General features: G+C 37.3%; 3 protein-coding genes across 6 annotated transcripts in view; all 3 read left to right on the top strand.

Moving 5' to 3' along the window:
• LOC306886284 (disks large-associated protein 2-like) overlaps nt 1-8,814 on the top strand; it is a gene marked incomplete at its 3' end in the record, with an annotated part of 48,015 nt that extends 39,201 nt beyond the window's left edge. The window contains exons 9-13 of the mRNA XM_079443264.1: nt 4,574-4,659; nt 4,781-5,235; nt 6,893-6,984; nt 7,960-8,112; nt 8,614-8,814. Coding sequence (XP_079299390.1) covers nt 4,574-4,659; nt 4,781-5,235; nt 6,893-6,984; nt 7,960-8,112; nt 8,614-8,814 — 987 coding nt within the window. The remainder of the gene's footprint in view (nt 1-4,573; nt 4,660-4,780; nt 5,236-6,892; nt 6,985-7,959; nt 8,113-8,613) is intronic.
• Nucleotides 8,815-13,102: 4,288 nt separating this feature from the next.
• LOC306886277 (protein CLN8-like) lies at nt 13,103-19,494 on the top strand. Of its 3 annotated transcripts, none has more exons than XM_079443256.1 (5): nt 13,113-13,272; nt 13,350-13,405; nt 13,514-13,782; nt 14,511-14,870; nt 15,611-19,494. In XM_079443256.1, the coding sequence occupies exons 3-5, from the start codon at nt 13,594-13,596 to the stop codon at nt 15,929-15,931; spliced, it is 870 nt and encodes a 289-aa protein (XP_079299382.1). In that variant the 5' UTR covers nt 13,113-13,272; nt 13,350-13,405; nt 13,514-13,593; the 3' UTR covers nt 15,932-19,494. The 3 variants fall into 3 exon arrangements, with proteins under 3 accessions (XP_079299380.1, XP_079299382.1, XP_079299381.1); XM_079443255.1 differs by having other exon boundaries at nt 13,350-13,422; XM_079443254.1 differs by lacking the exon at nt 13,350-13,405 and having other exon boundaries at nt 13,103-13,272.
• A 952-nt stretch (nt 19,495-20,446) lies between these two features.
• The window catches only part of LOC306886252 (rho guanine nucleotide exchange factor 10-like), a 45,421-nt gene continuing 38,619 nt past the window's right edge, over nt 20,447-27,248 (top strand). For both annotated transcript variants that reach the window (XM_079443205.1, XM_079443206.1), the window contains exons 1-2: nt 20,447-20,617; nt 26,856-26,957. In XM_079443205.1, coding sequence (XP_079299331.1) covers nt 26,921-26,957 — 37 coding nt within the window. In that variant the 5' untranslated portion in view covers nt 20,447-20,617; nt 26,856-26,920. The remainder of the gene's footprint in view (nt 20,618-26,855; nt 26,958-27,248) is intronic.

Here is a 27,248-nt window from a genome sequence, read left to right as displayed (position 1 = left end):
AATTACTCATTGCTGCAGTTGGTCGGATGCTTGCTTCTGTAGTGCTTGACCCTGTAGTTGCTGTTTGCAGCTATATTTTGTTCATCTTTATTTCTAGGTGAACTCTCCCTTTAGGGATACTGTATATATAAGGAGTCAATTATTCCGATTACACTACAGTTACTACACCTCAAGACATTGTTCAGATGTTGTACTGTATTTCAAGACATTTGTCAAGTTTTTGTCTTTAAAACACTCTTGCGTGTACGACTGATTTCTTATGCAGCTCATCCCATGTCCTCTGTTGCTAATTCCAAATCATAATTTTAGAGTTAGTAGCAAAGGCTTGAGCCATTGATAGCAGACTAATGCAGTTATTAATGCAGTTGTTAGAGACACACAGAGAGAGAGAGAGAGATTAAGCATATGTGAATTACCTGAGTTTGTGCGTCTCTCAACAGATTTCGGCAGCAGCGTCCCTAATAGGGAAATTTTAAGTTCATCTGCATTGTTATTACCTCACTAGTGAGAAATGTAGTGTAGCTTTTAAGTTGCTATATCAATAAATATGTTTTTCCCCCAAAAAGTAAAAAAAATACCTTTTCCATGTTTAATATGCGGATAACTATAACTTAGCCATTTGTTGGTTCATTTCTTTGAGAAGTCTAGGTGCTCTTATTACATTACGTTCAGCCTGACAACAGCAACACTGGCTTAACCAATGGCGTGGGTTTGGGAGCGGGGCTACCCGTTTAGCTGACAAGGGGGAAATGGATAAAGTGTTTGGGGAAACCTATTAGCAAACAGTCTTTTTTTTTTCTTCTTGTTTTCTTGCAGCTCTGTTTGGAAACTTTCACTTTGATTAGCTTGAATAGAAATATGTCTTTTCTTTCCACTTCCCTGCGGTTTGAGCTCATGTCTGTCTGTTGAGAACAAAATATTCATGAACAAAGTGCTGACTAGTGATAAATCCGACCCACAAGCACTCATGCAAACTGAATCTTACCCAACCAAAGCAATGTAGGTTATTTTGGAGTCCAAACACAGAAGTATATACAAACCCTTACACCTCCAGTCCATGTTGTCATGCTAAAAATAGCTTCCAGTGAGTCATCATACCGCAATCCATTAATTAACATTCAGCTCAGGCTTCACTGAACGGGCTCTCCCTCTCTCTCCTTCCCTTAATCTCCCTCTTTCCCCATCTCCTCTCTTTCGTCCTCCCTATTGCTGTCTCTTGCCAGCAGTTCTCTGTCTTTGCCTTGTGAATATCTGTGTTGAGATCATGTCCTAATAATGTTAAATGGGTTTGCCTCTCTCAGCCCTTTAGCGCATCTGTTCTGCATTCATTGTCCACACTGGCCCCTAGAGGTTATGCACAGGGAGTACAAATAACTGCCAATGGAGGTGAATTGAGTCCATAAATATTTATTACCAGCCACGAAACAGAATTTTGCAGCATTATTTTATTAAAAATATGTTTGCCCTCAAGTCTGCAATTATTTAGCTGTTTTTCTTGTATATTAGTGACAAATGGCACAGGTCTCTGTCACTGGCTAGCCAAGATGAGCCAGTCTCTATCTTTCAATGAAATAGTATCTGCTACAAAAACAATTAAAAAACACATGTGGTTTTTGGCAGCTTAATGGGAGGAATATTCCACAAATGTGTTACCACAGAGTTCTGGATAAACAATAGAAAAATGTATGGTGGTTTTTGCGTGTTTCTTCCCATTAAAAAAGTTGTAGTAGCTGCCATGGCATTAAACTTGGTAACGTGACTTGACTAGCAGCATTTAGTCAACCAGTGGTGTAAGTTTGGAGCATGACTACCTATTTGTGTGAATGACGCATGAGACTTGTTCAGATACATTTAATTACACATAACACATAACTTTTAAAAACATTAATTAATTTTAACACATTAATCTTAACTTTTTTTTCAGCTCGTGCAGAGGGGAAAATCTTGGTGCAGCCTGTTAGGTAGATGCAGAGGGGTTTTAGGTTGTGGGCAGTGTTCGCTCATTATTTACTCAGCCTTTTACTGTTCCTTTTTTTGTAACATTTCACTTTTATTTCAGTTCACATTTATTTGCATTCCGCTTTTCATGATACACATCGAAAGTAAATTCTTTTTTCTTTTCTGTACATAATTGACTTTAGATGAAAATACAGGCTTTTGGTTGTCAACATTTCTTTTTCATATTAATTCCTTTTAGGAAGTATTACTAAAATTGCTCATTTTAGTTGGCAACAACAACATTTTACTTGCCAAAAAGTACAAAATTATATGTATTTGTGTGTGTATATATATACTGTATATTTGTCACGGTGCACACACGAGGGAGGAACCAGGAACACGCAGACGAGAATATAACTTCAAACAATATACTTTACTTAACATCAAGGCAGGGCAAGACAAGGCAGAGCAGAGCAAAACACAGACAGGAACACTGGGGAGTAACGAGTAGACCAGACAAAAACCAACTGAACAGACAGGACTAATATATACCGGTAAATCATAGCTAACGAGACAAACACAGCTGAACAGAATGAACTACTAATGACATGACAGGAAACAAACCAAATATGGGCACAAGAGGCAGGAACACATGACACACACAGACAGTTCCCTGACAATATTAGTGCTGTCAAACAATTAATAATATCCAAAATTAAAGTTTTTGTTTATGTAATGTGTGTGTACTGTGTATAATTATGTACATATAAATACACATACAGTATATATTTTTAAAATATTTACATGTATTTACATATTTGCTTTTATTGAGCTTTTTTGTTTTGTTAGCCCCTGCTCACTATCAATCAACTGCCCACCCTTCACCACACCAGTTTTGAGATTTGGTAAAATGGGACAGAAAGAATGAGGTGGCACATTTTTCACCACAGTTTCCTTGGAGTACTGCGATCCAAGGTACTATTTTGTTCTATAAAGGAACCCCGAGCACACATTATCAAACAGTGAAGGAAAGCACTTCTCATCTGTAGCTGTAATCCTTGTGGACTGACTTGTGTCTGAAGAAACCTCATACCCTGGCCTTCGTTCTTTCATGCCTGACAGTCTGGCTCACTCAAACAGAATTCCTGTGCTCAGCCTTTCTGCTTCTTGATGTTCTAGCGGTCAGACTGATAGATCAGAGACAGCTGATTTGTCTGATCTGTGACATGAATCATCTTGTTCTCTGATTCTGGTCACCCTTCCCCTGCCTGTCCTTCTTCAGCGCTTGTGTGAGTCACACTTTCTTCAGATGATTTGAAGTTCTTAGAGGTGATTCACACTTCTAAGTGACAGACAGTTTTTGTGATACACCTGAATGATTGACCTTCAGTTCAGTATATCAGTTATTCAAGTTATTACAGAATCTATTTTAGCTAATTGAGCGTGTTTACTATTTCAGAAATAAACTGCTTTGCTACATATACTTTTGAAAGTGATCATTGTTAAAAATAACAGCATAATTATTTAAAATAAAATAATATAATGTATCACCATTCAAATGTTTAGGGTCGTTAAGACTTTTTAAAGTCTCTTATATTCTCACCAAGGCAAAAATACAGTAAAAGTGTAATATTGTGATATTATTACATTTTAAAATAACTGTTTTCTATTTTAATATATTTTAAAAAGTGATATATTTCAACATTTACAGGTACATTTACAGAAATGTTTTATTAATGTACAGTGTCCCTGTTAACTAAACAAATAAATAAATAAAATAACGATGGCATCACACACACACAAACATATGAAGTATATATAATATATATAGGGTTATCATTATACATGATATATTTTTTATTGTAAATTATATTTTAAAATACCTGCATAAGTTTATAGCATAAATTTTAAATGTCCATGCTGCAGTTGTTTAGAGCGGCAGTTGATTTGACTGCAACATATAGTCATTCCAAAAAAGTTTCTCGAAAGTTTGCTTTATGCATCTGTCATGGTTTATTAACTCCAGGCTTGAGTTTCCACAACCTTCCTCAGTGGCTCTTGATCAGACATGAAAGTTTGTCACTGTTTGGCATTGAAGTTTGTTTTTTGTACTTGGAAATGATTTTTTCTCTAAGACTGTAATGAAAGCTTCTTGTTTATTAAGCCAGATTACAAAATGAATACAGTAAAAAATGAGCTTCTCTTCCTCTTTTTGAAATATTTGAACAGCACATTGTCTATTATTTATTAAGTTACTTGTGGATTAGACCCTGTGTGGGTGCTTTTTATTTTTTGTTTCTCTCTTCTCTAGACTCAGCCTGGTAGATCACACTGAACTTTTATCCTTCCCTTGAAAATTCAGAATTGAAAATTTGATGTAAACTTTGAAATAAATTTTAGTATTTTGAAACAAAATAAAAAAGGGTGAAAAAGTCTGACACTACATGTACATTTTGAAATAACACAAAGAACACAAAGAAATGTAACACAAAGAAATATTTACGTCACTATTGTAATGTATTGTAATATTTACATCACTATTGTAATACTAATGATATCATTCATAATTATGTAAGTATTGGAAGTATGTACATGGTCAGAAATAAACAGTTCAAATTCTGTGTTGTCATTGCAGGTGGAAGCAGCGACTGATTCAGAGTGTGAAAGCAAAGGCTCTCGAGAGTATCAGTCTGTTGGGATTCAAGTGGAAGACGAGAGACGGTAAATACCCAGCACATCTGTTTTATCTCTATGTGTGAAGGGCTTGTGAGGTACGATTTGCTGAAGTACCAGCTGAGTGAAATGTTGTTGGTCTCATTTGAGATCTTTCTCTCTCATACAGACAGGGCCGGTTTAAGCGGTCCAACAGTGTCACGGCCGCCGTTCAGGCTGATCTGGAGTTGGAGGGTTTTCCTTTAATGGAGGATAAAGGTCTTCAGTTTGGTGGAGGTTTCCAGCGTCACAGCGAGCCCAGCACCCCTACGCAGTATGGCGTCGTTCGGACCGTCCGCACCCAGGGTCTCTTCAGCTACCGTGAGGACTACCGCACCCCATCAGAGCCCCCGAGTCCCCAGTGTAGCCCCGAGCCCTGGCTGGAGCCCTCGCCGCGGGAACCCGTTGCCACCGTGGCAGTTACAGTGACACCGCCCCAACCAACAGATTCGGGAAGAGCGTCGCCCTCTTGCAGGAGGGACGGAAGCTGGTTCATGCAATTGCTGCACACAGAGACGAAAAAGATGGAGGAATGGTGCAAAGAGCTGGAGGGAGAGGCGGAAGAGAATGATCTGTCAGAGGAAAGTGAGTTAACAGAGCTCCGGTTTCACAAGCCGTTAAATCTTTATATTATAATATTTGTTTGGTGGAGAGTTTGGCTCCAGGTTTCAAAGTGTCAGGTATGAATCCAAAGAAGTGTCACATTTAACAGTGAAACGCTCGCAGAGCTCCAGGTTATTAGAGGCTCGCGCTGAGAGTGCTGCCATGTGAGCAATTACGTCTGTCAACATCTGTCAGGTTTCCATGGCAAAGAGCTCAGAGGCTCTGAACGACAGACTGAAGGAGATAATGCACAGAAATGGATGCGAGAATGCAATGAAGTATGAAATTGTGAATCGCTTGTGTTGTGGAGTTTATGAGAGTATGATTATGTTCAAATTCACATACTTTCAGAGTATATACTGAATTTGATGGAGAACTTGTTTCTTGACAGTCACATACTGTATTACATACTGCATCTGCCATGTTGCTATTGTTCTTTGACCTTGCTGAAAAAGCTGGTTTGCTGGTCTTAGATGGTCCTCCAGCTTGTATTTCACTGGGCGGCCAAGGAGTCCTGACCAGCTTTAAAGTACCTCAGATGCTTTAATCAGACTGCAAGACCAGCTAACGTCAACATGCTAGGTTAAGCTGATTTAAGAATCATGAAGACCATTAACAAAAGAGTGGGAAAAAAAGTGACGTGACATACGGCCAAGTATGGTGACCCATACTCGGAATTCGTGCTCTGCATTTTAACCCATCCGAAGTGCACACACACAGCAGTGAACACACACACCGTGAACACACACCCGGAGCAGTGGGCAGCCATTTATGCAACCTTTGGATTACGAGTCCGACTCTTGAACCATTAGGCCACGACTTCCATAACATAAATAGAATAAATAAAAAGAGCTTATATATAGTATGGGATATCAAAGTGTCCACACTTCACAATCAGATGTAGTATGCCATTCAAATGTTGGGGCCAGAAAGATTTTTTAATGTTTTTGAAAGAAATCTCTTATGCTCTCCAAGGCTGCATTTGTTTGATAAAAATATGGTAAAAACAGCAGTATTGTGAAATATTAATACGATTTAAAATACTACAGTTTTTTAACATAATTTATTCCTGTGGTGTGGTGCATAGCTGAATTTTCAGTCTTCATTGTCACATGATCCTTCAAAAATCATTCTAATATTCTGATTTGGTGCTCAAAAAACGTTTGGTGCAAAACAATTAAAAATCAATGTTGAAAACTGTTGTGTTGTTAATATTTTGTAAAAAAAAAAATTTTTTTTGTAGGATTCTTAGATGAAAGTAGAACATCAGAAATCACCAGAAACAAATAGAAATCTTTTGTAACATCATAAATGACTTTACTGCCACCTTTGAGCAATTTAATCCATCCTTGCTGAATAAAATTAATTTATTTGAAGAACAAAATCTTACTGACCCCTAACTTTTGAATGGAAACATCTTTATGATTCACCTACATTAATACAGATATTTGGACATTTTAATGATTTCACATACTGCTTTGTAGCAGAAACATCTGCATGTTCATGTGCAAATTCACAGATATATGAGCATACAGGCACTTTGTGAACGGCATAGACAGTTAAATATGTACTGTATAAATGTGTGAGTTTAATTGCTTTCGTGGTTATTAAATATTTCTCTCTCTTGTTTGCGTGTTAGTCCTAGGCAAGATCCGGAGTGCTGTAGGAAGCGCACAGCTCCTGATGTCCCAGAAATTCCAGCAATTTTATTGGCTTTGCCAGCAGAACCTAGTAAGTAACATCACATGCCAATCTGTGCATGAGTATGTGTGTTCTATTTATGTTATTGTGCTAAGCTTTGTTGTACTCACGGCAGCTCTTCCCCCGACGCACTGCCACACTTCCATAGGGGTTGTCTGTGCTGGAGTAATTGTGGTGTAGTTGATGGCCTTTTGTTCTGCTGTCACATTCATTAAAAATGCTACACAGCAGCACATCAGCTGATCTGAGCCAGGCATGGAGAGAACACAAATGAGTACTGTGGCATGCATAGTAGAGCGATGTTTTAGTAAACAACCCAAATCCTCATGAATAAAATGCTCTTCTGTTCAATGGCAAACACTCACTGTGGTAATCTGGCCACATACACATTTATGAAATAACAACAAATGATAAAAATATAGTTATTGCGTCAAATAAAAATGGTTACACTTCGACTTTAAGCTCTTGCAGTCTTCAGCTGTACACATTTATAAAGAAGTACAACCTTTGGAAGACTAGGAGTGCCACTTAAAAATAAAATTAAGAAATCAATTATGGTTGCATTTAATTCAAGACTAAAAATGTAAATAGCTAAATCACTGGTTGACAAATTAATAGAGTTTTTAAATCTATGTTTAAATATAAAGTTAAACGTAAAAATATATAATAAACTGATCAATTAAATTGCAGCATTTAAAATATATTATTAATGTATTTTTCAAATGCTTTTAATTATTAATTATTACTTGAGTTAAAAATGTACAGTTCACAGATGCATGCAAGCAGCCAATCCACTGTCCACTGGCATTTTATAACTAATTTTCCTATCTAAAGTATTTGGCCAGTACATAAAGAAAACATATTTTAAATGCTTGATAAAATAAAAAAAAATTAATGTAGCATTTTTTCAGTTTCATAGTATTTATTGTTATATTTAACATTATTTTTTAAAAATAAATTTCCAGTTTTAGAGTGTAGTGTTTTAAATCCTCGTTTGTGTTGCAGGACCCCAGTGCCATGCCTCGGCCCACCTCTCAGGATCTGGCCGGGTTCTGGGACCTGCTGCAGCTCTCCATCGATGATGTTACCTCCAAATTCAATGAGTTGCAAAAAATTAAATCCAACGATTGGAGGCTTATTGAAAGTCCTGTAAAGAAGGTGAGAGCTGATTGGTTAGAGGAATTTTGATGGTCGAATTTGTCATCAAACCTAATTTGATGCTCCGGACTGTACTCATAAAATAAATGTTGTTTTTTGCATATTCGCTACCATTCAGAAGTTTGGGGTCAAGATTTTTAAAAGAAATTAAATATAGTAAAGACATTTATAATTCTGCAAAATGTCTGTTCTTTTGAACTTTCTGTTCATCAGAGAATCCTGAAAATAAATGCATCACAGTTCCCACAAAAATATTACAGAAAAACTGTTTTCCTTTGCCATCACAGGGATAAACTGCATTTTAAAAGATATTTTAAAATATACAATTTAAATTGTTAAAAACAGAGAAAGTAATGGTAGTGTATAATTTATTAATTAAATTAAAAACAATGTATCTCTAGTCTGCTGCAGATATTACCTGACACACATTTAAATGAAAAAATGAACCCAATATTTGTACATTCATATGTTGTGTTTGTATATTATTTGTCATGGTTCCAGCTCCCGCCGCCAGTACCAAAGAAGACATTGCGTAAGAGTGTGACAAGGGAAAAATCTTTGGATCTTCCTGACCGTCAGAGACAGGAGGCACGACGGCGCCTCATGGCGGCCAAACGCGCAGCTTCATTCCGCCAAAACTCAGCATCGGAGCGGGCTGACAGCATCGAGATCTATATACCAGAGGCCCAAACACGGCTCTGAGAATCACAGGGAACACCTTTATTACACCATCACCACCATCACTCTCAGTGACAGAGCCAGTTCAAAATATATTCATCAGACAAATCATCAGAAACGAGTTTCATTCCTGTCAAAAGTCTCAAAAGGGTTTTGTACCTTTCAGAACTGCCTGCAACATCCACATGAAGTTTTCCCTGTTTAGGGAGAGACACTTCACCAAAATTGCACAACATATCGCAATTGTAGACCCACGTGACAATGACGTTGCCTGACAAAGCAAAACTTTACATATAAGCTTTAATCATAGCCAATCTTATGGTCCCTCTGTGAGTGTCTTTCTGACATCTATTTAGCACTTTCAAAATAGAAAAATTGACATTTTTTGAGGCCTCAAATTTAAAGAATTCATTTGTTTTCATTAAATTAAGAAACCTGAGGAAAAGTCTTTAGTTCCGGTTCCATCTGGTTCCATTCGTTCAAGTTCTGTAGTATTTCCATTCTTACATTTCATTTCTCTCTCTCTCTCTCTCTTCATCTTTGTATTTCTGTTGTTCTCTCTCTCCGTCTCTCTCCCCAGTGAAGTTCATAGTGTTTTTCTCATGAACTCTCTTGTGAGCATTTATGTAAGTGCCAGTGCTGAAATACCTCAATCATACATTTTAGACCGAAGCCGTTGACCAGAGCGGACAGTCACAGCCTTTTAAAAAAATGTTGTTGGTCGGGAAAATTTTAATCTGAGGTTTTACATTGCTGGATTGAAAATCCATTTTTATTATTCACCTACTTACTGATATCAAATATAGAGTTGTCACACTACTTCATACTTGATGTTTATGGTTTATGTCATTTGAATTACTGTAGGTTTTTGGGTGCAATTGCTTAAAACCTAAATTCAACAATGTGAAGGTTCAAAAATGCATTTTTGCACTTTCTTCTTCTAAATGTATGTTTGTATGTATTTCCAAGGGAAATGAAGTTCTAAAAGATATTGTTGCAGTTGAATTGCAAGGTTTTGTGTGATTATTGATTTATCATTTCATGGTTCTGAATGTTTCATCCCTTCAGCCTCATAGTCATTCATCAGTTTCTATTTATTTTTATTGAACCATTTTCCACTCCATCTGCTGTTATCAAGCATCTGGCCCATGTTCTTTGCAAAAAACCTGCCTTTATGTCTTTTCTGTGTATCTTGACAAAGTAAATCAATGATTTTGTCTCGACTGAAAGGAGACATTGGGTGTTCCCATTATTATCAAGATGACTTGGCGGTTGGTGATAGATGTTTTATCTGTAAGACTGCATGCAGTCCACATATCACACATCTGTGAGAACGTGCAGAATGATTTAACTGTATAATCAAAGTAGAACTGTTCTTGAGTCTATTTGATGGCGTTTGTCCATAAAGACGCCTGCAGTACGCAGGATGGTTGATTGTATTAGAATATCAAAACCAAAAAAGCCAATGTTGCTTTGGATTGTTATACAATCATTGAATTTGTTGGCTTCATTCAGAATATATTACTAAAGAAACCCACGTTCTGTTCCTGAGAGAGATTTCAGCTTAAACATGCCGCAGTTCAGCTCTAGCACTTAAGATAAAAGAGTTTGATGTTCTGTTAATACGAAGCATAAATTCATGACCACTTATGGTTCCCTCTTAGTGCCACAGAAGTGTCACTACCTACCGACAGCCTCAAAAACTTTCACAAATACCATATTATTTAAAAATGACATATTTTACCCACTATGTATCATTACAGTCATCCATTTCATTTCAAAAGTCAAACTATTTCCCCTCTTGAGACGGCCCTGTCTTTGCTTCTGCATCATAGAAGGAGAGAGGAGGCCAGAGATTAGAGGAGATTAGTTTTATCACTTCCACTTGACTTCCTTGTAGCTTTATATTCTCAATTTCCTTTGCGAGATGACCTTGAGAAGAGCTTGTCGTTAGAAGCAAATATTTTCTTTTAATTTCCCTGTGCTGTTTTTTCATTGTTCAAACACAATTACAGCATTTCATCTACGAGAGGCTTGTAATCGATTAAACTGGTTTCAGGCTACAGGAAATTTCTGAATTATTTTCTCAAAACACAAGCCAAAACACAGCATTTCAGCTGTAAATTGCACCTAAAGTCACAATAGTGTTCTAGCTCTCATTTCACACCAACAGAAGTTTTGATGGATTATTTTGTTAATCATTATTTGTAACATGTTCTGGGCAATTTACAGCTTTGTAGTGCGTGTCGTGGCCCTCAGGGTTAACATAAATCCACAGGTCATTACTGACACTCTCCTGGCCTTACAAACTAGTCAGACTGTTGAAAAATACACACTAAACTGATGGGTAACATTTTACAAAAAGGTCTCATTTGTTAACATTAGTTAAAGCATTGATTAACCTGAACTAACAATGAGCAATATGGGGGGGTGTTTGTTTTTTTGCAGCATTTATTAAAAAATTTAGTCGTTCATTGTTTGTTCATGTTAACTATTGAAACATTTTTGTAAGTGTTACCAGCTTTATGGCAAATTGAATTATTGACAGTGAACTGATTATTTTAATCATGCTTTGTTTATAAGTTTTTTCCCTCTACATGGTGAGGACATGATAATCGTGTTTGTGATTATGCGGACCTGCAATGTGGCAGCTGTTCTTTCTGATTAACCTGCTCAATTATCAATATGCAAGCATGCCAGTAATGCAGGCAGTGTTTATGTGCCAAATATGTTTATGTGCCACATGTTTGAACAGCTTCAGCTGTTTACAGACCTTCACACACACCTTCTTTCCCATGCTTCATCATATCTTTTCACACGACAGTCTGAAAGTGTTTTGGTGAGCTGACCTCTAAACAAACATCCTGAAGAACAAATGCTCACCTGCCACCTTTTAGAACAGTGGAATCAGTTATCAAATGTTGATTTGTTTGAATGATTGCCACATTTTCTTCAGCAGGGTTGCACTGGGTGGTGCACCTTGATTAAATATTTCATGAACATCATGTGCATTTACTCTAGTCACATGTGCATTTATTTCCATCAAAATAAATCATAAGTCAGTATTTAAAAAAAAGACATGATTCATTGAAAATGATTAACCCCTCCGGACCACAGTATTTGAAACCAGCCAGCGGGCCTTTGGTACCAGTGCGGACTGAGATGCCCCGGTTTTGGTTTCTTACTCTAGAGAAGCTTCATCTTGGGACTGGATTAATCCTGGATCTCAGAATGTGAAAAGATTATAAAATCTTAGTGAAATTAACAAATAAAAAAGGTAGTTGTTTAGCCGAGAATATTTTCATTTATTATACTGTATATCATATCTATATGAAGGGTGAATATAATACCAAATATTCATTATTTGTACAGAATTATATAAATAGTTATATATAAATATATATATAATATAAATACATAATTGATCCTTTGTTGAAGCAAAACTCTTTTTCTGCTCTTCCTTATTGGTTGAGTTTTTTTTTTTTTTTTTTTTTTTTGGGTGGCATGCACCATTTTGATGCTGAATGTGGGTTTTCCTGCTTCATAGCTTTTCCAGATCACGTTTTTTGAATGTTTATTGTTAAACTTATCAGTTTTGTTTATTTTCATGAAATGTTTAAATTGTGTTACAAATTTGACTCTTCTTGATTTTGCTCATCTGGATTATTTGTGTTTCTTTTCATGACTTGATTATTGCTATTATCATATATTGTAAATAATCCAGTCATTAAATTTTTGAAGGAAATTAGCTATTTGGATGGTCTTGATTGAATTAACTTTGCACAACATTAACAACACGACCAAATGTGAACTTTTCCCAACAGTTGTCTCGCATTTGTTTCATTAGTTCAGCCTACCAGAATCAAAATTGTGGCTAACTGTGCCTATTTACCGTGATCTGAGGACATTTTTGTAATCTGCCTAAACGTGTTAACTAAAGTTCAAAACAAAACACATTCATTTTAATAGATTTAATTTTGCAATACAGCTCCACAAAATGTCCACCTTGGTTTTCAGATAAATTCATAAAAAAATATTGAAATCTAAATTTGAATGTATTGAATCTGTTCAAAATGATGACTGATTAATGTTTCCGGGAAAGAACATGTTTATAGGTAGCCTAATTCATAATGGAAAGTAAAATATATATTATTAAAAATTACATTTACTGCTATCCCCTCAAAATTCTACGTTCTTTTTGCGAACTCAATATAAATTCAGTAGTCTCTTCACGAAAAGCAAACTTGCCAGCAGAGGGTGACAGAGTAGCGTTTTATAATTAACCTGGTCATGTGATTAGATTAAGTCACGTGATGTCTGTCGGTCTCTGATGGGTTTGTTGTAACAGTGCAGTTGTTCGCACCCAGTGAAGGAATGTGAGCTATGTTATTGTCGAGCTCACATCAAAAGACATAATTAATAGTTTAGCTCTTAGAAAGGAATTAGGAATGTGTTTCGTAGCCGTTATTTTGTCTACAAGAGGTAAGAATAATGACAACAAACTAAAAACAACTAAGAGACTTTTAACTGACTTGTAATTATATTTATATATTTTATAGTAACGTTATGAATGATGTGATGATCCGGTTTCTTACTTCTTCTCATGATGTTTAAGGTCAGAATTGTAGTAAAGTAAGGACAGAGTACTTTCTCAGTGAGTAATGCAGATAAATGTTCTAGAGGGTGTGTCTGTATAATATAATGAGTGTCTTTCTCATTCTAGACTGGTAGGTTTCATGGTAACTGACTGTGGCATATTACCAAAGGGCACTGCAGTCTGATATTCGCTTGGAGAGCTAAGCAATGTCCTCCCTGCCAGATAATTTAATACCTTCCTTGGGTCACAACTTCAGCATGGACTACCTCTCCCAGGACATTCAGCTGAAAATCATCGGCCTGGGCTTTGTCTTCTACACCTTTATCTTCCTCCTCTCTCACATCCTATCTAACCTGCTGTTTCATACCTACCGCTCCCTGTCAGCCAAAGAAAAGGTGCCCATTAATATGGTTGATTTTTAAAAGATTCTGGGGTTTTTTAAAGGAATTGTTCACCCAAAGATAAAAACTTGCTGAAAACTCACTCACCCTCTGACCATGCAAGACGTAGATAAGTTTGTTTCTTCATCAGAACAGGTTTGGAGACATTTAACATTTTATTAAAAAGTAAAAACATCACAATAATCCATACGACTCCAGTCTATCAATTAATGTCTTGTGAAGCGAAAAGCTGTGTTTGTAAAAAAAACAAATCCATCTTTAAGGCATTTTAACTTTTAATGTCCATAATCCATAATAATAATTCATCCAATTAAAAAATCTATCCCCTGTGTCATTTCACATAACTGTTTTGAGCTTTTTTCGCTTGTTTTGAATGGTGCTTGATCTGTGCATATTTTGCGTCACAAGACGCACATTTTCACACAAAGACGTTAATTGATGAACCGCAGATGTGTTGATTACTTGTAGATTATTGTGATGCTTTTATCAGCTGTTTGGACTCTCGTTCTGACGGCACCCATTTACTGCACAGGATTCAATGGTGAACAAGTGATGTAATGCTAAATTTCTTCAAATCTGTTTCGATAAAGAGAACTCATCTACATCTTGAATGGCCTGAGGATGAGTAGATTTTTGGATAAACTTTTACTTTATTATCACATTGTGACATTTATGTGTCTAGATCATTTTCCTAACTTTAACATTTTTATCTTTCTGTCAAGGTCTTCTGGGATTTGGCTGCAACACGGGCTGTGTTTGGCATCCAGAGCACGGTGGCAGGGCTTCGGGCGCTCATGGAGGATTCTGCCGTCTACTCTGATAAGATTCTCGGGCAGGAGAACTGGTCCTGGTTTAACGTGCTAACCGCTACAGGCTTCTTCCTGTTTGAAAATGTGGCCCTTCATGCGTCCAACGTGGCATTCCGGTCTTTTGACCTGCCTTTGGTCGTGCATCACTTCTTCGCCCTCGCAGGGTTTGCCGGGGCGGTTGTTTGGAATTGGCTGGGCCATTTCCTCCCTATGGTTACTTTGCTGCTGGAGATGAGCACACCTTTCACCTGCATCTCCTGGATGCTGCTTAAGGTAAGACGCAAAGGTCTAAGGAAAACTTTAGCTTGAAAACTCAGTTTGTTAGCAAGATTTAGTCCAGTTTGTTAATAAATAATATATGTACAGGAAAAAGCTTTCTAATCAAAGCTGAAAATAAACAGTTTGTCTTATGAGCTTCTGAAACGCCCCTGATTTCTCACATCTATTTTGCTTCCTCAGTTCAACAGTTTATCATGTTTCATAGCTGAAAACTCTTATAGTTCTGCTATTTGTACAATGTTCTTAGAAAGAGGAACTTTTACACTGATAAGATTCAACCATTTAAGCTGTTGTTTTTTTTTAGAATGGTGCGTCAATTTAAAATTCAACTTCTAAAAAAGTACGTCTCTATACATTCAAGTTTTTTCATTCCACTGCCCTGCGTCTCATATTTTTAAGTGCAAAAACCAAACGTGTTCTGTGGGAATAATCCCTTAGGGGCCATTCACACACAATGCGTTTCTGCATTCCACTTCACCGCTTTTCCTTGTTTTTTAATTTGAACATAGCAGGCGTTAGCAATAAATTATCTGTTCAAATCAACACTTGTTATGATGGAGCAACAGTTTGAATCGTTCGGTTAATTTGTTTTAGATTTCAGAGATCAGAATTCAAAAATCTGTCAGTATACAGTTGAAATTGAAATTCATATCCTCCCTCTGTATAGCTACATTGAAATTAATCAGCCCCTGTTTTGAACTTGGTTTTAACTCTGACATACCTGCTTTTCAAAGGCGGGCTGGTCTAAGACACTCTTCTGGAAAGCTAACCAGTGGATGATGATTCACATGTTCCACTGCCGTATGGTTGTGTCCTACTACATGTGGTGGGTGAGTTGGAATCATTGGGAGGAAATGAACGCCCACATCCCATTGGTTCAGAGACTGCTGTTCTTCATGGGCCTCTTCCTGCTCACCTTCTTCCTCAACCCCGTTTGGACGCACAAGAAAACCCTGCAGCTTCTTAATCCTGTGGACTGGAACTTTGACAATAAACCTGCAGCAGAGAACGGCCAAATCCGAGACCAGGCTCGACACAAGCCCCATGCCAGCTGATTAATGCTAAGATCAAAGCCTTATACTGTCAGGAGAAGATACAGTCTGCTATATAAAACAGATGGAAGCAGAGTAACCCGTGTTTTTCCAACCTTCTACCCGTGAAAGTGCACTGGAACGGCAGTCAAACCCATGACTTCCCACCCGTGAACTCGTACTAGATCGATGTACTCCCAGTTCCACGCTCTGACATCACATAGGCCTCGAAACAACAATGGCAGCCCCTACAGATGCATTTCCAAATATTCAAATAACGTCAAATAAAAAGTATAACAGCTTCCCTCAAATAAGCAAGGAAGCACCTTTGGCGATAGAAATAATTGTAAAGGAGCATAAACCCCGTACAGTCCGCTTTGCTGGTTTGTTTACATCTAGCTACCACAATTCCTTGCGCTCAGGCAGTTTGGCGTGACTTGCCCGGAACGCTACAAAGTCATGAGTCGTGGTTTGAAGTCGTGACTTATGGGCTCAAAAACCTGCCTGGAACGCAGCATTAGTTCACCCAAAAATTTAAATTCTGTCATCATTTACTCGCCGTCAATGGTGTTCCAAACCTGAAAGTATGACCATTTTTGTCAAAATAACTAAAAGTCAATGGGATCCAAAACAACATGAAAGTGTGAAAAGTGAAAGTGACATGCGGCCAAGTATGGTGACCCATACTCGGAATTCGTGCTCTGCATTTAACCCATCCAAAGTGCACCCACACAGCAGTGAACACACACACCGTGAACACACACCCGGAGCAACATCTCATGACTTTCATTATATGGACTAGGGGTGTCCCCGAGTAAGTATTTTCATACTCGAATCTGAATTTTCGAATCTTGCCGAAAGTTGACTGATAGTCGAATCATATGTTTGGGGGCGGGGCCAAAATACATGACCAAGAGTCAAGTCAGACACTTGACTGTCATAATTACTGACATTAACTCAGGGAATATGTGTGACGGACACCTCGCACATACATAAATAATGTTTTATGTTTTGATTAAAAGATAGTTAATATTAAACGTCAGCGAACCCCTAAGAATTCACAACATTTTTTACAACAGTGCTCTCATTATAACGTTATATATATGACAGTTATTAATGTTCTGCATTGTTTTGAGCTGCGCGCGCGGAAGATAGAATGAAGCATTTGATAGCAGGTTTTTAATCAATGGGATTTAACTCATCATTTATCTCATATAGAATGCCCTTCGTTATTTATACAACATAACGTTAATATTACGACTTATAGGCTATCTGCACAAAATGCCCCGAACTAAACTCTTATTTATTATAATAGTGTTCTCATTATAATGTTATGTATATGACAGTCCCAGACCAGTAGTAATTAATATTCTGCATTGTTGTTCGTCTTGCTGCACGCTGATGAGATAATAACTGTAGTAGCCTATTAAAGCGTAACTCAACCAAACGCATCTTATACGAGATGAATAATAAAAACGTTATATATAAACCGGCTGAAATGTTTTGAAATCACCTATTGATTGGACAAATCCAGTCTTTCACTCTGCCTGTGTCAGTTTTAGTCTTGTTAAAGATTTAAATCCCTGCCGCTTTTCTGCCGGTCACAGGTCATTCATTTATTCACGTACGTAAAAAAAAATTTCACCCCCATGTAGCCAAAATGGCATGATCATAACACCCCGCGAATATTCGACTGTGAGATTGATATTCGAATCGGGCTCCTCCAATCGAATCATCGACTATTCGGGGTCACCCCTAATATGGACCAAATGATTTCTTTTAGAAGACATTTTTTTTAAGCTATTTATTTTGTTTTACTGAAGAATGAATGTCATACATGTTTGGATTGACATGAGGGGGGAGTAAATGATAACGTGGTAACGATTTTTCATTTTAGATGAACTATCCCTTTAAGTAGGCCTTTGGGCACTTGAAACAATGACTAGAAGTCAGGTGCATGTTTTTGGGAAACTTCTTTGGGCCTGCAAATATCATGAGATCCGTTTTATGCAACTTGCTTTCAATTTCCTGTTTGAGTTGAGTTGGGCGTCCTGAAAGAAGCCTTTTATGTGTGTTTGGGTGTTTCGGGAGTGGCTGTTTGAGTCTTATTTCTCTTTGTACATTGGCAGTCCGTGCAGCACAGCATCTCAAGCTGTGAGATCCTCGTCTTTTTCTTAAATTTTTATCTTATAGGCTAATATTTGTTACTCCCAGTAGTTCGTTGTCTTGTGATAACGAAAGCCCTGACTGCTTCATGACCAAGCATGGTCTGTTAACTCAACCACACTCTGCTTAACTAAATGTCACTCAGTTTGCTATGGAAACTTCAGCTCAAAGCCACCAGACTTTGTTTTTGTTTTAGTTATATGAAGGATTTTTCTTTTTACAGATGTTGTGTATTGGTGTTCAATGGCTGTAGGCAGTGTTTTGTGAGTTTTTGTGGACGTTTGACTAAACTCTTTGTGTTCCGCATAAATAGGGTTTGTTGACAGAGACTGACTTATCTCTTTTGAAAGGAATGTGCGTGTGTGTCAGGGAGGGATAAGCAATGGAAAGGAAGTTGTTTTATTTTACAATATATTGTTTCATTTCGAGGACTAGATATTGAACTAGAGTTCCTCTGTGTTTGTGTGTTTGGTTATACGCAGTACTTCTTTTTGTCATACTTGATATAGATTCTTTAGAAGTTGAAAAGCAAAACGGAAGATTTACATTGACGCATGCAGCATATTTAAAGCAAATATAAGACAAAACAAAACATTACAGTGCCAAATTAATTGGATATGAATGAAGGAAAAATAATCTGTAAAATGCTTGACCTTTGTAACAGCTCAGGGTATTTTGAGGATGACGCAAAGAGGATGTGTGGTATTATCTAACAGCAACAGGTGGAAAAAAGTATTATATAAATATTAAGGAGTTAATTTATTCCATAACTATTTTATAATGTAATCGTAACAAAGGGGGCAGTTTAACTGCTATCTTCAGCTGCTAAAATACCTCAGCTTTAGTTGCTCTTGTTTTTCAGTGAGGTTTAAAAAGAGCATTTCTGCTTTTTTTTAGCCTGTTCTTTCACAATGTGAGAGTCAGAAGTGCGGGTTTGTGTGAACTCTAGAATTGTGTCACACGTGTTCAGCAGGTTAGCTAAATGGAACTGAAATAGCTCACAGACACCATTTGTTACTCTCGAATGAGAGGGAAGGAAATAACACCGTGTCACTAACCTTGAAACTACTTTTCATTTTGGAAATTCTTATGTACTTCTATGTATACCAAAACCATGTTTTATTATTTAAACATATTTTCCTGTTACATTTAATGGTTAATTTAATACAAGTTTCAATAATTTAAAACTGTAACAAACTGCTTGTTCACACAGTTGTCTTCAGTATGCTGACTGAAAATCCGTTGTATATTTAAATATAAATTGGTGTTATATTGGTGCTCATTTCAATTGAAATTACTACTTGCAGGGAAATGCATGTTTAAATTATTTGCTTAAAATTCAAGATTTAAAGCTTGAAAGCTCCTGTTGATGCTCTTCTATATATGTATGTATGTATATGTATAATAAAGGTTTTACCCCCAAAATGTGTTTGTTTTTGTTTGTTTTCTCGCTGGAAAAAACAATACCCATTTACATTGCATACCCATTTGAACCGTTACGTTTCCAATGAGTTTAGAGTTTAATGTAGTAGCTAAGTGCTACTAAACTGGATTTATTTAATTTTTTCAAAAACTTTTCAGGTTTTGGCAAGTGAATATGAGTCGTGCAAATAATTATCAAAGATACCAGTAATTTAATTCAGTTTCAGAAAGCCTGTCAGTGTAAAAAAAAAAAAGCTGAGGGCCCTGAGGGATTTGAATTCGCAGGATGTCTCTGCATATAAATAACTACGGGGGGAAACACGTTTGATAAAATATATTTTTGGCCACACGTAAATTTCATGGCGCTGTTTCACCTTTTCCGTGGCGGGGAGTGCGTGATGGCGTCACTGGTCTGACTAAAAGCTATCGATTATTTTTAAAAAGTTGAGAATTCGGAGACGTCGTCACATAATATAGAACCTTTTTTATTGTTTAATACAGACATTCAATTTGATCCCCCACACATATGAAAACATTCCGCGGGTTTGTGTGTGACCACTAGAGTGCAGTACAGCGCTGCAAAGACACTGCAATCATTTTCCAAACTTCGGACATTTATGAAAGGAATCGACTACATTAAATCACAACCTACTTCAAAATTAGTATTTGATTTTCATTTTATAATTAGGAAAACAAGTAACTGTGTGAAATGCTTTGATCTTGTATTTAATCTAGGTGTTTACTTCACCTATATAATAGTATGCACATTGGGACGCAAGGTCTCTCTCAGGGCTCTGGTGCACCGGAGCAGTCACACACACCACGTGACACACATTGGAACTTCCATCCACACGGAGAAACGCAGGGAATTTGATTGACGTGTCTTAAAACCAATTAGAGACCGGCAACAAAAGGCTCCACCAATGAGGCCGCAGCGGAGGGCGGGGCCATAGAGTGGTTGGCTCGCGTTTGGGAAAAGCAGTGGAAAAGTTGTCTATAGTCCTTAAAAAAAAATGATACTGAGAATTTGTATGGTGTTTCCTCTGTTTTTCAACTAACCGGTCTTGCGGCACTGTAAACGGAATTCAAACTTTATTTTTTCCTGAAGCATCAAGAAAGATGGTGAGTTGATAAATTATGCGCATGAAATTCCCAAACACTTGAGAATCCACTGAAAGTCTGTTATGTTTGAAATAAGTTTGTAATTTGTCATTTGTAACGCGCACGTTTAGCGTGATATTGACGTCTTTATTGCAGTTTGCACCGTGTTATGAAGTTTACTGCCTGAGCTCTGTCGCACTGGTGATATATTTTTAATTAACTTCTTTAAGTTTTCAACATCTGCGCCTGATGGGGCGGCTGCGCTTTTCCTGCTGGATTCAGCTTTACGTGGCAAGTGACAACTGCGCACAGTCATATCAGATTTTTATTAAATGTGCGTTCAGTTCGGTATTAGTAAACATCGAGTTGTCAGAATAACCACCTATTCCACAGGGCTCGTATCATCTAATCACTGTAAAACGTGTAGTACAGCGTTACGCGTTCATAGGCAACCTGGAAATATCACGGAAGTTTAAAATTGTGATGTCCAGTCCAGGAAACTTAATTTGTTTTTTTTTAAATCTTTAAAATCTTGGAATTTTTAATTGTTCCAGTTTTGACCAGCTAGAAGTGGCTCTTTGTGGTAATTTAAATATGCACTCAGTATTTAAACATATTAAAAACTTTATCACATAAAGAAATTAATCATACTATTGAGAAATATGGCTAATATGATTTTCACTCATGTGAGATCAATCATAATCCTATCAGTCTGTTTTATTATACAGTCAAAAACCCTGTTTTATTATACATGGAGATTGGGTGCTGACATGTTGACATCACATGACCAGCTCTGTCATGCAATTGATTAAATGTCAGAAATAATACTTCTCTATCTACTCATATATCATACATCCGTATAACCTACATTTCACTGCTGGTTATACTCTCTGTATAATTGTGTATGTGACTAATAAAAATACTGCTGGGATGCAGACCAGCAGCAATTAGTACACACATTAAAGGCATCCACTCTGATAGGTAGTAAGTGTAAAACCTGCTGCTTTGGGGATAAATAATAACCAGTCAAATGTATACAAAAATTAACTCCGTAAAGGTGCAGTTAGTTCACATTGGGGACGGTTGACATGGTTTTTAAAAATTTTAAAATCCAGTATAATTCATTAAAAATCATGGAAAAGGACCCTGCTACAACAATCAATTTGTGTTACAAAAAAATCAATCAATGAAATCATTTTCAATGCCACAGATGCTTATCGTTGTGTCCTTTGTGAAAACATAAATTCAGTTTGACTCCTCATTCTTGAAATGTACTGTTTTTGTCCTTCACAGTACTGACAATCTGTACTAGGACTGAATGATAAAATCTTCTGTGTCTGTAGACAAGAAGTTTGCAGAGCCTTTCATGCACACAGTGTGTCATTCAGTTCTGAGCTTCATACCCCCAGTTAAACATGGATCAAATGGTTGGAAACATTTAAGGAATGCTCTTTTTAATTAGTGAAACTTTCCACTCCCCCCTTAGTTTTACTGCATCATTTCCTTCCCCGGGAGCTGCTGTGCTTTTAGGAATCCGAGGCCCTCTGGCTTTAGATGAGTGTGTGTGATACGGGGGAAGAGCTCTCATGTGCGACTGCATTGTTTGACTCCATGCTTGTCCGACTCACTTTGCATCAGAGCACAGGAGAGGACAGGATTTGCTCAGATTGCTGGCAATTTGCTTAGCAAATAGCCACACCACTGGAGCAGGGGGCTTCTCCACCCACAGCGATCTGCTCCGTAAATAAAGGCTGTGGATTACAAGCTTTTCAAGCTCGCTGAACATAGCCTGAAGCTCATTGGTTCTATCCACATTTAAGCAAAGATTTATTTTTGCAGCCAATCAACATTTCCTTGTTTTTTTCTAGTAGTGCTCCACATGGACAGAGGTTGATATACAATAGAGCTCTTTAGGGGTGAATCATATCTGTGTGGTTCGATGTGGAGTGGAAATCTTTCCTGAAGGAATCTGCAGGGAAAATGGAATTTATGACGGGGGGACTTTGACACAGTGGGAGAAAGAGACAAAAGTGAGAGAAAAAACTCTTTGTTTGCTTGATATTTATTGGGTTGTTTTGTTGTGCTAACAGTGTCTGAGCAGATGGTGTTTTGTTGGGTGATCTAACATTGTGGTCATGCAATACACTTGGGATCCATGTTTGTTAATTGTTAGAGCTTACATGTCCATGTATGAGATTTTTTTTGTGAGTTTTCTGTTAAGGATTACTGAAGTCCGTGGAGAATCTAATGAGATGCCAAACATGCTGTAACGTTGAGGAGTGATGCTGCTCTCAAATCTTTTTTCCATTTAGCACTACAAATTTATCTTCTCTGGAGCTCTTAATGTGATAGTTTACTGCAAAATGAAAATTGTCATTTATTCACCGTCATGTCATTCCAAAATTGCCAATGGAAAAAAACCATGGTGACACTCAGATAACAGGACATCATGGCTGGTATGTTAGAGTATCATCAAACTTAATTTCTCGTCTCCTCATCCTCTGTCTTCTTTAATTTTTAACCCAGCAGGATTTAGACTGGCTTTGACCTGCCTCTGTGTGTGTTCTTATTGGGCGTATTGCTGGAGGTCACAGAGTTTGCTTAAGGTCCGTTTTTAACACATTTCAAGCTGTTTTATAGGAGAAAATAGATGGATGGCATGTGGCGTTTGCTCTTCCAGGTCATTATTTAGTGTGTGTTTTTTTTTTTTAAGTGTACTTCTGTAAGTCTAACTGGGAATTAAACTTTTGACCCTGAACAGCAGCCTAAACATGTTTTCAGACTCAATGGACCTTAATTCATTTATTCTAAGACCTTAAGGATGTATTATGATAAGATGTGAGATGTTTACATGTACCGTCATTTCTTAATCAGTCATTGCTTAAAGTTGGCAAGAAGCCCAGCCTCTTTTTTTTTTTTTTTTTTTTTTTTTTTACAAATGATCATAAGCTCACATTCAGATCAGTCTCCATCCAATCAACATCCAACGGTTTTAATTTTTTTTATAATCTCTTTAATTTGAATGTATGTCACAATACATAAAAAAATTCCACTTTCATTACATTGTGACTTTAAGTTTCAGTGGATTGCTTATGTTAAAATGTATTTAAAAAATAAAATTCTGCCATTTACTCGTCTACATTTTGTAGGATGACTTTCTTCTGTTAAAAAAAAAGAACATTTGAAAATCATTCTGGTCTCAGGTCACAAAATCTCCATTTCCCGTTGCAGCGTTTCCAAGCTCACTGTAAGAGAAAATTATAAGTGATTTAAGACTTAAATTTTGCTTTGTAACAGAATGCTTTTTACTGTATCAATTAAATCATTAATTGCGAAGGTCTGGTCTCACACATTCCATAGATTTGACTTAAAAATTAAGTTAAATGTGCACAGTGAGGCATGTCTGTGTATGTTACACTAACAAACAGATTTCATTCTCTCAGACGTGTCTGGATTGATACAGGAAACTGCAGACTGGCAGAAGCCCTGCAGCCACATTTCAACAGCAGGGTTTTTTTTCCTCGCCTAAACAGTTACACACCCAGAAATCAAGCTCAGACTAAACATTGATCAGCTCATCATGGTCAGTGCTGATACACACTCATGTGCTAACCAATCTCTTCCCAACTCTCTGGATGTTTCATGCACATTGCACAAGAACTTTGTGTACACAGTAACTTTTCTGATTTGTCATTCATTTCATAAAAAAAGAATCCATTTGACTTTCAGGGTGTCATTTAGAGTAAAAAGGTGTTAATGTCATTTATTCTAAATATCTTGATCATCAGTAATGAATCACTGTTTCACAGCAGCGGTAATGTGGTCTGCAGGATTTACAGTCTGTTGATTCATCAGAACAGAGAAGGAGATCTTGAGACTGTCATGTAGGAATGAATTTATATTCAACTGCTGCCTTTTCTAAAGCCACAGACCTCTGAAGCGTGTCATTTAAAGCTCCCTCTTGTTAACTACCTGTCATTTGAGTGAAATATTGTCATGGTGTCATGATTCTCTGAAGGCAAATGTGCTGTGTTAGTGTTGATCCTTAAATTAGTGTTTCTGCGCATGTGGCTGTGATGTTTGTGTTGTTCTTCACTGGTGAGTTGTTATTACAAGCTTCACACACTCTGTCATAGTTCTGTTTCCTGTTGGTGTGTTTGCTCTTTTGCCTCAAAGTACAGTTTATCAGGAATCGGGACATACCATACATTTGTATATGTATGGTAAATATAATAGTCGTAAATTGCAACAACTATGTCAACGTAACAAGCAAAATGCATGTCTGATTTTCCCACTGAAAGTTAGGTAGACATCTGTTCTTATTTCTTTCATATCTCATCTACATTGACGTATGTAGTCTGTGGGGTGAGAGAGAGAAAGATAAGCTTCAAAGAGAGGGTAGACTAAACAAGCAGTCAGCGTCCTGACTTATTTTTAGACCATTGACAGACTGTGTCATGAGTATCCGCTATAATTATGTGCAACAGTCAAATTCTGGAAGTAAAACATGCCTTTTATCTTCTCCATAGACAAATATATATAAACTAATGGTCAAAAGTTTTTAAATAATTGAGATTAAAACTGTAATATTGTGAAATATTAATACATTATCTATTTGAATATATTGTAAAATATATCTTATTCCTGTGATGGCAAAGCTGAATTTTCAGTAACCTTTACTCAAGGCTTCAGTGTCACGTGACAGAAATCTTTCTAATATGCTGATTTGGTGCTCAAGAAACATTTATTATTGTCAATATTGAAAACGGTTTTCCTGCTTAATCTTTTTGTGGAAACAAAATGTTTCGTGGAACCAGTACTGTTGAAACTCTAGGCAGTCACTTATTGTTTTGCTGTGTCTCCATCAGCAAAACAGATTTTCTTCTCGTCATGTTTGTTAGTGACTCATGAGTTGTCGCGTTTAGAATGTTCTAAGTACTGTGATAGTGGGAGAACAGCTTGCGTGTCTGTGCCAGGATCTTATTGTCTGTGATAATACAGTCATGCGTCAGTCAGTCCGCCTCGTCTCCCACTGACCCTCATGAGAAACTCCTCTATTCCATAAAATGACTTCACTGTTCCACTGACCCTCATCTGGAAACACAGTTGAGAGGAAAGCACTGTTGTGTCTGTGTGTGTGTGAAAGAGATACAGAAAGAGAGAGAGGATTTTTCTATCCCTCACTGTCACAGATAGGAGGGGGGTCGCTCATGTCTGTGTGTGCATCAACATGCGTTTCCAGTTTGGATGTAATAAGTGGGCCAACAGTGACGAGCTGCCCCTCCACTGTATCACGTGACACTTGATTACATATCTGACTTTGACATACTGTACAGTGTAGCTTGCTAAAAGGAATTTTTAGCCCAGTATTTTCTGGTGGAGTACTTTTCTGCAGTAACACAAATCATATAAGTGCAAATGAACAAACAGGCAAGATTATGAGAGTCATCAGGGTTTAATATGATTGAGGTAAGTCAGCGCAGATGTGATGGGTTGGTAAATTGTGACGAGACGATTTGCCCCTAACTGACACCACTGGCCGACCCGTTATGTCTGTGTCGGGCTGAATTTTTTTTGGATTATCAGAAAATGAAAAACATGTTGGGGGGACTTGGTTCTGCACAGTGATTGTTAATTGTATTGCATTGCACTTAAAAATGAATACAAACTTGCAGCTGATTGTATGAAAGGGCCGGGTTTTACGCAGACTAAATGATTAAATTATCTTTCTGCTTTGACTTTCTATTAATATTTACAGAATTTTTGCTAAAACAGGAAGTAATGTCATAGAGAAGACTTATGCAGACTCCTATGACTGTGTTGAGGCCAGTGATATTTGTCTTGGACCCATTTCTTTCAAGAAAATACAAATGTAATTTATATAACATGCTCTCTCTCCTTATCTCTTTGAATTGCTATATTTTTGTGATGATATTGTCTCTAAATGTTTATATAAATGTGAATATGCACACAAATAATATGGACAACTTTAAAGGTCCTTTTGGATTTTGTTGTCCCCCATCACTATGAGCTACCGTTGAATGGAAAGAGCTGGGTAACAATTATTTCAGAATATCAACTTTTGTGTTCCCTGGAAAATATGACATCATATGGGATTTTAACAACACAAGGATGAATAAATTATGGCATAATTGTAATTTTGGATGAACTATTGCTTTAGCTGTGGGGTCATTCTTGTAAGTGTTTGTGTGGGTAATCTCTGTGTCTGTGGCTAACTGCTGTCTCTCTGCTCCTGTAGGTTTGTAAGAGTTTGTGAAGGATCTTTCCCTGATCATCTGTGTGTCTCAGAAGAGTGTGTTCAGCATGGACATGGAGGATTTCCCCCCTCCTCCACCTGACCGTAAGAAGCTCTGTCCTCTCACAGCTCTCAGCACACACACTGTATTTAATTTGACAAACAGATGTGTGTAAATGTAGATGATGGTTCAAGTTTGTGGCACAAATGAAACGATTAGTTTTTAAAGCATGTAAAAGCAAGTTTTACTGACCGGTGTCATGGTCATATTCACTCTCACTGTGTCGATTGCACTGGAATATCATGCTTATGGGAGCCTGAAGGATAGAGAGAAGCGAATGAACAGTGTAAACACATTCCATGGCTTAGCCACTAAGGAGCGTGTGGGTTGAAGAG

Source organism: Barbus barbus (assembly GCF_936440315.1).
Source record: "Barbus barbus genome assembly, chromosome: 20".
NCBI lineage: Eukaryota > Metazoa > Chordata > Actinopteri > Cypriniformes > Cyprinidae > Barbus > Barbus barbus.
The sequence above is the reverse complement of the archived record's forward strand: the minus strand, read 5'-3'. Positions and strand labels throughout refer to the sequence as shown.

Bases quoted from the DNA above. Each gene is read 5' to 3' on its own strand.
- LOC306886277 (XM_079443254.1), top strand. From the start codon at position 13,594: ATGTCCTCCCTGCCAGATAATTTAATACCTTCCTTGGGTCACAACTTC. The intron at 13,783-14,510 runs GTGCCCATTAAT...CTTTCTGTCAAG, and splicing joins CCCTGTCAGCCAAAGAAAAG to GTCTTCTGGGATTTGGCTGC. The intron at 14,871-15,610 runs GTAAGACGCAAA...TGCTTTTCAAAG, and splicing joins TCTCCTGGATGCTGCTTAAG to GCGGGCTGGTCTAAGACACT.